Here is a 12814-nt window from a genome sequence, read left to right on the forward strand (position 1 = left end):
CCAGCACTACCCTCAACTGACATCTTTGCTGCTCACCTCATGTTCTTCCTTTAGTAGTTTCTGGTGGAGCGCTTCACCAGAAACCACTGTGCACACATGGTCCAACTCTCACCGAACAAGAGCATCAACTGCATGACCCCCAAGCGAGTCCAAACCATCACATGGCAATTCTTCCTTCCACCTGGGACACATGAAAAAGATGTGCTCCAATGTGTTAGTTCTCAGTAGAGAACTGCTTCAAAAATTACATTTTTTATAAATTTTTTTGGTACATGAGTATCATCAATATTGTTAATATGTTTCATTTTTTTGTTTTTTATTACAGCAAGTAGATTTACTACAGCTGAAAGAGGAACTACTTGATATCGAAAAAGATCATTTAGCAATTGAAGACACCAACTTGAATAAGACAGAAAATTTAGAAGTTAAAAATGAAGTGGTAAGTAACGATATTAGATTCTGCATACAGTGAGATTCTGCACACATTGGAGCACAAAGATGTGCTCCAATGTGTTAGTTTCTTCACAATACTGACATTGATCTGTACACCTCCTTCCAATCCTGCAGACGTAGACCCCAAATGACCCTTGGTCTATTGACCAATACAGCAGCTACTTCTGGGATCTCACTGATGACTGTCCAGAGGGCCGTACCAAATGCGTTTCTAACATCAAGCATTATGATCATGGGGATTTTTCTAGTCCTCCATGTACCGCTTCTGCAATTTAATGCCCAGTTTTTTACCTTCTCGACTGCGGTCACCGTGGACCGTCCCTTTCTAAATCCGTATTGTTCCGGATGTAGACATTGTTTTTCCTCTATTTCCTCTCTAAGTCTATTTTCTAACAACCTTTCAACTACCTTTCCCATATTATTTATGAGCGTAATCGGTCTATATGCTGTGTTCTCTTGAATTTGTCCTGCCTTTGGGAGGAAGGCTATTCTTGCTTCCTTCCAGCATTCAGGGAAGCTTCTATTTTGTAGGCCGTAGCTGGCTACATCGACTATTTCCCAAGGTACGATTCTAGCTATTATCTTAATGATGGCCGCTGGGATGCCATCTGGGCCGGGGCTTTTCTTATTTTTTAATTTATTTATAGCTTCCATGACCTCTTTTTGTGTAGCTGCTATTTCTATGCTCAAATCACTAGAGAGTAGGCTCCTGTTATTATTCACTAATTCAGACCTCTAGTTGTTGATCCCTTCCCTGTTTAATTGACAGTATTTCGCCGGCCTCCTCAACCTTAACCTCCACCACTTCATGGTTTTCAACAGATCGGCATAAGATTTACCGGGGGCCCTTACTACGACTGTTTTACTTTCAATGACCGGGGGGGTTCCCCTTCTTGTTGATACCGACCTCGACCTTGCCCTCCCTTGTTCGCTCAGGCTGGAGAGTAACATCCTCAGCAAGGTCTTACCCTTCCTCATCATGTATATTACTATTTTTCTCACTATGATGCCCGCTGGACCACTGGAAACCACAAAGACACCTGACTCCAGCTTACCTACAGCTCTTGGTAAGGCCTTTATAATATGAGAGGCCATTATCTTATCTCCTTCTCTAGAGTCATAGATTACCGTGTACCTAATTCCGGTATTTGTGATCTTTTCATCTTCGAGGATGGTGGAGTCTTGTAAGATCATTGCCCCAGGTGCCGTCCCAGCGTACCGGCTGGATGGCTTTAATCCATTCAAATCGATGAAAAAACAGCTGTCATCTCCTGGTTTTAGATCTTTCTCCTGGGTCAGCCTGTTCATTACCCAGGTTGATCATCGTGTGGGTAATCTGTCTATCAGTTGTTCATCTGTCATCTCTACATCTAGAATATCTGACATCTCGTTCCTGCCATGATTTTCGGTTTGCGTACTTTGGTCAACTGTGTCTGGAGCCTCATCATTTATTCGTTGTAAATCTTTAAAAATTTCTGCTTTGATAATTACATTTTTGCGTAAGTATTTTTGGTATTTTTTAGTCAACAATATTATTAATACATAGTTGCGATTCATCAGAAAAAATTTTTATATCATGATCCATATCAAATCCTGGTCAGGCATGACATTTTTCATATGTTATAAAATTCCATTTCCATGCTCCACACAAGCTTCATGCTTATGTGATGATATAAAAAATAAATATTATTTGCAATCAGACTCGTATGATAAATGCTGAATATTACAGAATTAATATTTTTATTATCTGGTAAGTATTTATGAAAAATAAGATTAGAATTTCAAAATTTTATTTAATGTTTTCTCTCATGTTCATGATAAAAAATTTCAACAAAAGCAATATTGATACCGTCAGTAAGGTTAGAAAAAACTAAATCATAAGAATTACAGCAACAGATTAACAAATTGATTGTAAAAGATTACAATTTGTAAAAAACAATACCACTTTACAATTTGTGAATAGCAGCATTTTTGATAAAATTTAGCAAAAGAAACATTTTCTGGAATAAAACTTGGCACATTAAAGGCAACTAATAATAATAATAATTATTATTACGTGGCTATAATAAATTGTGGCTGCACTATTTATGTGTGTGGTAAGCGAATTATATAAATAATTTTTTTTTATTTTATAAATTTTACAATAAATCATGAACATAATTACTTTTAGCATTAATTTATTGTTTTTTTTATTACAGCAAATAAATTTAGTAGAACTGAAAGAGGAGCTTGACATTATGAGTAGTGATAATGAAAAACGATCCCTATCAATTGAAGACACCAACCTAGTTACATCAGAAAATTTAAAAGTTGAAAATGAAGTGGTAAGTGGTCGATTTTGTATACAGTGCCACACCAATTATCCAGACGGACCTTGCAAGGCCAAATCTGGATAATTGAAATGGGTAATTTAAAAAAGATTTGTGGTATACAGTGCACATATCATTCTGTATTTAATGAGTAACATACTAAGTAAATAAAATTTAAAAATAAAAGTAAACATATTTCACTAAAATTAAGAAGAAATTTAGAGCATATGTACAATGTAAGAAAAGATAGATTTAGTAATATGGTACAACAAATACAGTGTGTAGAATGTAGAAAATTACTTTTACAAAGGCCAGTATATATATATACACATGGTTTTGTTAAATGAATTCCAAAACTGTAGTTTAAAAACCCAGTATAATAAAGATTGATAAGAAAAATACCTATTTAAGCAGAGATTCGTTTGAATGGTTCAAATTTTTCAAATAATATACTAGTTATGGTTATAAACCAAATGGTTATACTAGTTATGGTTCAAATTTTTCAAATAATATACTTTTTTTTAGTTTCTTTGTCTTGATTTAAGCCGTCCAGCTTGTTAGACATTTAGAAAAATGGTGCCCCCCTGTATTATGTTGAGTCGTTGCAGATCATCTTGTGTTTCTTTCATTCAAATCGACTTTAATTTACTTACGTTGACGATGTTGGAAATTTTCTTAGCAAGTCTATCTTCACTCATCCTGTATAAGTATCATATATATATATTTTTGCTAAATGAATTGCAAAAAGGTCGATTGAAAAACCCAGTAAAATAAACATAAATAAATAATTTCCGGTTGAAGTGAAGATTTTTTTCCAAAAAATTCATTTTTTTTTAAATTTCTTAATTTGGATTTAAGCAGTGTAGTTTGTCAGATATCTTGAAAATCGGCATCCTACTGTATTGTTTTTCATTATTATGGCCATGCATGTAAATTTTGGATTTCATGCAGTTCATTTGTGAACTCGTATATATTAATTATTTAGCAGGTTAAACTTTTTAATTCCATTTTTTTCTCTCTGTACATAAATGTCTATATGTACGATATAATATTCTTTCAGCCTCTGCAAAGCACGGAATTAGAGAAACACTCTTGCCTCTAATTTCTTACTTCAATATGCTTTCAGGCCTAAGCTCATTCTCAGTGATAACTTTTATAAATTCTTTAACTGTTCACAATTTATATAATAACTATTAGCTGAATTCACGTTTATATATATATATATATACACATCTTCAGTATTAATTTTTTCAACTATTTCCAAATTACCTTCTAAACTATATATCAGTTTTAAACTAAATAATAATCAAAATTATTATAAAATTGTCAGCAACATTTGAGAAACCTATTATTCTATTTTTAAATGATTTAAAATGTTCATTAAATCTATCTTTAGATGATCTATTTGTTTTTATATATCTTTTCATAATTGTTCCATTTAATTTTATAAATACCAGAAGACCCACATTTATTTTTTACTTTTTATTGTTTTATTATATGATTATCAGGTTTGTATTTTTTATTTGTATACGCATCAATTTAGTTTTCTATAATTTTATTTGTATAAGAGTATTTTAGATAAACATTTCACTATTTTTATGGGTAATAATTTAGTAATATTTATATTACTAAAAATTTCTGGATTATATATTTAATATAAATCAATGACGTATGATATCCATTTTTTTATAGCTATATTCTTTATACTAAAATTACAAAATTCCCATTTGTCGTTTATGTATTTTATTGCTCTGTTTATCATGTACTTAAAAATATTAACCTTCTGGGACCGAATATGATTAGAATTCCTATTTATAAAAATTTCATTTCAGGTAGGTTTTTAATATAATTCATTATATAAATAATTTATTTTTCTGTTATGTTCCATTTCATATGTAAAATATAAAGTTTTATGATCTGGAACTGAATTTATTTAAAATTACTTCATCATTATCTATAACTGGTTCATATAAAACTAAATTATCATCCACGAATCTGACCCACAATAAAATTTAATATACGTGATTTATACCATATACTGTTATATTATCAAATTCCTGCAATATATTTTTGACATTAAAGCAGATAAGGGAAATCCCATGCGTAAAATATTTTCTCATATGTAACAGGTTCCAATAAATTCAAAATAATTCTGCTTACACATGTTTCTAATTGTTAAATATTTATAAATTTTTTGTCTTCACCTGCTTTTATTAATTTATTTTCTATTGAGATTGTGTGATCAATGGGTTAATCTGGGTACATATTGGTTATATCTAAGCTAGTAATTATAGTTTTAATAATTTTTAACTTATTTAATTTATTAATTCATACCTATTTTTTATATTTTATTTGTATTCTAAATTTATCTTTGATCTAATTGCTATATCAATAATTTTAGTAATAATATAACTTGGGGCTGTTTTGAAATTAATTAATGGTCTTGTTGTTATACCTTCTTTGTGTAATTTTGGGAAACCTGTAAGTTTTGGGGTATAAGGTATATGTGGATAATCTGATATGATATTTTAATTTATTATTATTATTAAATATTTCCTTGTATTTAACTATGGAATCTTTTTTTAATTTTTAAAACTTTATTGTTGGGTCATTAATTTTTTTTAAAACAATTTCATTTATATATTCATTTTATTTCTCAATTGAAATAACAGGAATTTTTGTTTTATCGTATTCTTCTGGTATTTATAAAATTAAATCCAACTATTGCAAAAAGATTACAAAATGTAAAAAGCTAATAGTTATTGTGTAATTGTAAGCAGTTTAAGAATTTATAAAAGATATCACTGAGGATGGGCTTAGGCCCAATAGCGTTTTGATGAAGTAAAAGATTAAACGTGAGTGTTTCTCTAATTCTGTGAATTGCGAAGGCTATTGTATATATATATATACGGGTGTAACATTTAGGATCAGACTTTGTAACCTTTATCCAAAATAACATCTTTTAACAAAAGTCAGATTGAGCCTTCATGGGTTATGCTTGGAGGTATCCCGAACAAATAGGAGAAATTTGTCTGGTGAACTGAATCTAAAAAAACTTCATAGCTTCATTTATCATCTAATCACAACTCACTAGATCGCATTTAGAGTTATAACTCGGAACCTAGTTTTACAGGTGACCCCTTGAGAGGCATCACAAAAAGGTCTTTTTTAAGGAATAGTCCACCTGCTGAACCAAGCAACACCAGAGTTAAGAAAAGGCAGCATTTGGATATGGTGGGCTTCCACTTAGAAGATAACATGCAACTGGAAGCATTGGAATGCCCTAACACTACACACACAAATAAGAAAAATACAAAGTCCAAAATCAAACCATCTACATTTCCACAGACAAAGTAAACTTGCTGCAGCAGACTGGTAAACTAAAAATAATAACTGGCCGAATGGACCAATACAAAATTTTCATTATGGGTCTGCAGGAAATAAGAAACACTGACCAGGATGCCATGGAATCTCACGGATATAGACTCTGCAGAGGTATACCTGGAAAGAGAGTGATAAAAAGTCCCACAGTTTTGAACTGGCTTTTTAGTCAGACTCAAAATAATAAACTCCATACAAGAATTCAAGTCACAATCTCCAAGAATCGCAACACTCACACCAAATGCATCTAATAAAATCTACACTATAATAAACAGCCATGCATCCACTAATAATAAAAATAATTCTCCAAAAGACCATAAAGAAACAGTATGGTTCTGGAATCTACTCGACCTAACTATAAATAACATAACTGAAATCCATGTTAAACAATTAATTGGAAACTCAATGCCCAACTAGACAGAGAAAGAAGACCACAACATCATCGGAAAATGGCCCGCCCAAAAGAAAACAAACAAAAATGGACAGAGATTCATCGATCTCTGCAGAAATGACAATCTGATCTTGAAATCCACATATTTCAAGAGGAAACCTTAAAAAATCAAAATCATAAAACACCTTGATTACATTATAGGAGAATGGTAACTAGACCGTCTTTATGGATAAACAGCACCACATTGAGATCTACAGTGTAAAAGTCATCCGAGGCGTAGACACTGGATCCAATGACTATGTAGTCAAAATTAAATTTGCTTCAGAAAGAAAACAACAAAATCAAGTCCTAAAACTAGAAGAAAAGAGGATGCTGCCCGACTGGTCAAGAATGAAAATGACCAAAAAATAACAATCACAGATAAACTCAAATATCCAGTCAACAACATTAAACAAATCGGAGAAGAATTAGCCCCAATAAAATCCCGTACAAAAACATCAATGTTGGAACGGCAAATGTGTCAAAATAGTGGAAAAAATATCTGTTATTGCTATTATCCCAAAAATTAGAAATATCCTTCCCAAATCTAGTAAAACAAAGAAAAGAAACCACCTGACCCCTAAGGAGAATAAAGAGACTACATCATTAAGAAACACTGAAGTCAATAGAAGGAACTGGCTATTTCAAGAAAGCTTATGACTGCATCCCTACTAAAAATTCTAAGACACCTTGAACTACTTATCAAATTATAAACATGATAAAACTGACCCTTACAAACAGTGTCAAAGGTAAAATTCAGAGATGAGCTCTCATAACTTTTTGAGATCAAAACAGGATTGCGCCAAGGGAATGAGTTCTTACGACTACTGTTCAACTGTATTTTAGAAATTGTAATTAGGGAATGGCTCAAGCTCTCAAAAAGGTGTCTCCCAAGAGTTAAAATGGGTGGAAAAATTGAAACAAACTGTCCTAGTTTTGCTGACGAGTTGGCACTTGTAGCAAATGCCATTGATGAAACTAAATCATGGATATTAGTACTTCAAAAAATTACAAATAAAATTGGACCCAAAATTTAGTAACCCAATTTAAATACCTTGGAGAAATAGTAACAAACAATCTAAATGAAAAATCCTTTATCTGAATAAGAAGAAAAAACTAGCTGAAGCACAAAAATGAACCTGGTACACTTAAAATAAAAATGCCTATCAAAAAATACAAAAATAAGACACTAAAACACAGTTATAAAACCATAAACCACTTATTCAGCAAACACTCTTCCACCTGAACGAACAATCAAAGACAGACAGATTCCAGAAGATGGAAAGAAAAAATTGGAAGAACTTGCATGGACAAAATGTATCATAAAGATGGGCAGTGGTGGGAGTGTGCCAAACAGAATCATGTACAAAGAGTTAGAACCCATTACTGATATGCATAAGAGATTAGGATTCTTTCGACATAATCATGAGGATGCAGTATTCAAGACTTCGGAAACTGCTAATGCAGTACAATCTCGACTCGGAAAATACAAAGGCAGGATGCAGATGATTCGGAGAAATAAGATAGGATCTAAAGGAAATTGGCATTACATCAGTAGACGCCACAGGTACGATAAAATTAAATGAGAAACTCATGAACAAAAACTCTTATAAGATAAAACCTCACAACACAAACATTTTCAACACTAGAAAGGGCACAAAGATTGAAATGTATGAAAAAGTAATGGGAGGACCACAAGGCCCAAACAGTCCCATCAAAGAGACATGCATAACAGACTGACTAAAATGATCCTATGCGGTCATAAAAGATAATAATAATATATATATTTAGCCCACCAGGCTGATCTAGTGTTTAACTCATCACAAAAAAGTTGTTTTAACAGCTGATTTTCAAAGTCGAAAGTTCTCAGGTTCAAATCCTAGTAAAAGTCAGTTGCTTTTATAAGATTTATTAATTTAACAGTGAATTCCTGTGTACTCTGGTGGTTGGGGTTTAATTAACCATATGTCTCAGGAATGGATGATCTGAGTCTCTACCAAACTAAACAAAGTGTAGTCTGATACGTAACATTATCTCATTGAGGCATGGTGAAATTTGTTTACATGTTGTGAATCTTCTATGTATACTTTTCTCATCTAACTGTGAAAACTATTAAATTATAGAAATAGTTCATACATATTTATAAATTTATGCATTCAGAGTTCAAGATCACAGAATAATAACTTAGATTCATGTTTGCCTGTTCACAGAGTTATTACTATATTTCAGTTTAATACTAGTTATAAATTTTTTTTTAAAATGAATTTTAATGTTTTGAAATATGAAAATGTTTTCCTTCTTAGTGTGGAAATTTCTAAAACAAGGGGCAGGACAAATACTAACATCACATTCACAACAATAATATCGTGATTCCTTTCTTATATGGTTTCCATAATAACAACACATCTTGTAGGTGCAATTTTTATTCTGTATCGGGAATATACGACAGGGGAATGTCATTCTCAGAGTATGAGAGGATCATCTCCTACAGAGAGCCTACAATTTTTGGGAGTGACTTTGATGAATTTCAACATTTTGTTCAATAAGGGGCTTCTCTGAATTGAAGAAGAGTGTACTGGACTGTAAAGTTTAAAAAAAAATTATTAAAATTGTAGCTCCAGCGTTTTAATGTTTTTAGTGAATGGAGTCATATATAATTTATAATTTTCTGTTTACAAGACCATTAGTTGGTTGCTTTAAACTGTCTGCCCTAGGTTTGATTTTGTTTCATGTGAAGCAACTAAAGTACGTCTGGGCACAGTCATGGTAATGTTCTCTGATAGTTTTGATGTCCATTGTACATAAATTTCTGTGGTATAAATAATTGAGCTGCTTGTGTGTGGCTGATTATCACCTTTATTTCAGTGGTAATATCATGTTTATGTAACACTGGTGTATATTTGTTGTGTGAAATATTGCAAAACCTCTTCTTCTCTTTCATTCTTGAGAATGACTAGTGCCGTTTTTATTAGTGATGTGTCTAATGTCAGGTCTCACATTAATCATTCACTTGACAATATTTTATATATATATATACACTATAATTCAGTTCTTAAATATTCAGGTAAACAAAAAGTTACACACAAATAAATATAAATAAAAATTTCAATATATGAAATGTTTTACAGTTTTCAGCGACTTTGTTGTTTTTATTATAAATACTTCAATTTTAACTTAGATTGTTTTTATTTTTGAAGACAATGGATGTACCTGTAAAGAATATCTACGTGTATGAAGCATTCCCCTCTAACAGTATCAAACTAGAAACTGAAGATGATACCACAAAGGAAACTTTATTGTTGATTTTACCACATCACCCTATTGAAGATGATATTACACCTGTTTGTGTAAGTATAAATTGATTTATTTTTTGCTTTTTTTGTGTCATATGGAAAGATCATCAGCCATTGAACTATAACATTAAATTATTGATTTTGTGTTTCAGGAAAGTGAATCTTTGCAAGTGAAAGAGGAGCCGATCAATAATGGGTGTGATAATATTGATGAAGTGACAGATCCTCTTGTGAGTGAAGGGACCAACCTAATTAAATTAGAAGATCATAAAATCAAAAATGAAGCAGTAAGTTAGTTTTACTCGCCCTTTCAAAGTGAATTTTGTAGAGTAGTTATGTGAGTGAAACTTTATGTAAGCACTTAATGTTGATGTTTTAATTTGACTTCATTGCATTTTTTTACCATGTTTTGGTTTATTCTTTAGTATTACATGAACTTTCAAGTACGAGGATCATTACAGTTCTGATGTTTTACTAGACTGATTGATATGTACTGCCACATTGGCCAAAAAGATACTGTTCTTTTACCACAATAATGTGCGGGTACACATATCTCTGATAGTAGTTGCAAAACTCAATGATAATCCACACTTTGACAAAGTCATCTGGAAGCATGTGCTGTATTCACCTGACTTGGTTTCAATTAATTATTACCTTCTCCCAAATCTGAAATAATGGCTCATTGGACAAAGATTTATTTCTAATGATGCAAAGGTGAGAGAACTGCTTATTTCGCAGAGCTGGACAAATCACATCATACTGATAATATAAAAAAAGTTGGAAAATCTGGGTAAATGAAACAAATTGCAAGAGAATTAAGTTGAAAGTTAAAAAAAAATTCTTCAAAACCTTCCTGAACAACCGCCATATTTGTTTTAAATTGACTTATAAAATTAATTTTCTCAGATTTAAATTTGTGATTAATGTGTTTGCTATTTTGTTATTTTTTGCAACATACACTTTGAGAAAATAAAGTGTATAATATATATATATATATATATATATATATATATATATATAACAATTGTAATATTGTATTAATAGTAAATTCATATAAAAATAAAATTAAATCAGTTTTGTTCTTTTTTGGCCTAATTTTGTCATAATTGGATTTTTCTAAAATTTTTAGCAAGATAGATTTTAATGGTATTTACTACCAAAAATATTTATTTTTAGGATATCTGATTTGTATATAAGTGGTATTATTACTAAGTTCCAGTCAGAATAAAATTAAAAAAAACATTTATTGGAAATTAATTAGTTTGTAATATGATTTCTTTATCTTTTTTTTAAAGGAACTGAGATCTTATTGAATGATGTTTCACCACTGGTTAATCTTAATATGAAAAGCAATGAACTTCGAATAAAAGATTTTCACACAGTGAAGACAAAAGATGGGATGGTATTTTATCCATGTCGTGTAAGTAATAGCTTTTGGCTATTGTATCATACATGATTTGTCTCTTCTTAATTTCATTACTATGTATATATTTCAATGTGTTCGTTTTTAACAAAATGTTTGTAATTGTATTTAGTTCATTTTAATTAATATCGATTTATTGAGATGTTTGTGAATGATAAATGGTCAATGTGTGAGAGCAAAGTGTGTTTTTGAAATTCATTGATGACTGAAAAATGTGAATTTTAACCTGTTGATGGAGTTGACATTTTAGTAAGCTTTGGGTAATTTGTTGTTAATTGTATTCAGTGTTCATGTTTCAATATTTATCAGGTAGGCAGTTTAAAGTGGACCTGGTAAGACTAAACATGGTTGTGACATAAAATCTGTAAATGAAAAGAAAATAATATAAAATCTAATTTTGTGATTACATAAGGAAGACTTAACATATCTACCATATTTTGACAAAAGATATCCGAAGCGATCCCCTGCACAGCTGATGCATCAATGCTAAAGTAATCATATTGAGAGTCACCTGATGCAAACTGTTGTCAATGACTTCAGTTTTTTATTATGAACATTTGTCTTCAGTTAATGATAGTGTAGGACTTGCAACTAGACAAATCGTCTAGTCAGAATTGCACTAGACAAATCGTGTTGACAAGGAAAACCACTGTTCTCGAAAATTAATGCACTGAAGCATGAATAGTTTACAACAGAGAATAATAGATTAGAGCAGTAATATACACCTCCAATAATAGTGCTAATAGGAGCAGTGTAAAAGGTAACACTCAAATACCTGTAGTTAAGCTCTCTCAGTTTGGTTTTTAAGTTTCTTGCCCTGTGTGGAAAGATATATATATATATAAGTGTTTCTTGCAGGCGCACCACTTCATCAGATTTATTTACAAGTTTTTTAAATGTTTTTAATATATTGTTATAAGAGGACACGAATTTAGAAGAATTAAAAAAATTATATATTTTTATTTTGTTTATTATAAAATTATACATTATAAATCATGTTTTCCAGTTTGATCATATATATATATATATATATATATATATATATGTTGTATTTTTTTAATATATAATTCAACTTGAACAACCCAAGTACAGAATTATAAAGTAAATGAAATGACACTTACCTTGTTTTTTATTCCAAAAGCACCTTTACAGGAACCTGCATCATCAGTTGTATATAATATAATTAAATAAAATTACATATCAAACATAATAAAAAATTAAAATATTGTAATATTAAAATTTCAATGTAGTGAAAATATCAAGAAATTTAATTTAAATAATACTAGGAAAAGTTTGGACATTTTTCAGAAATTTTAAACATATAAATACAAAAGATTCCGACTTGATCAACTTTCAGACAGAATATGAAGATGACAATTATAAAGGCAGCAACAGATGGCAGCACATTTTTATATAAAAAAAAGAAATAATCATAATTTTTATAAATAGCGTGATTTAAATCCACTCAGTAATGTAAATTGGCTTTCCAGGTTACATAGCATAAATTTATTCTATTTACTATTTT

General features: G+C 30.7%; 1 protein-coding gene across 1 annotated transcript; it reads left to right on the top strand.

Annotated features, from left to right (window-relative positions):
* Positions 1-2690: 2690 nt before the first annotated feature.
* Positions 2691-11298, top strand: LOC142317437 (uncharacterized). Its single transcript, XM_075354003.1, has 4 exons — positions 2691-2777; positions 9771-9920; positions 10019-10153; positions 11162-11298. Exons 1-4 carry the CDS (start codon positions 2691-2693, stop codon positions 11177-11179), a joined length of 390 nt encoding a protein of 129 aa, XP_075210118.1. The 3' UTR covers positions 11180-11298.
* The last annotated feature ends 1516 nt before the right edge of the window (positions 11299-12814 follow it).

The sequence above is a fragment of the Lycorma delicatula genome, chromosome 1, assembly GCF_047948215.1.
Source record: "Lycorma delicatula isolate Av1 chromosome 1, ASM4794821v1, whole genome shotgun sequence".
NCBI lineage: Eukaryota > Metazoa > Arthropoda > Insecta > Hemiptera > Fulgoridae > Lycorma > Lycorma delicatula.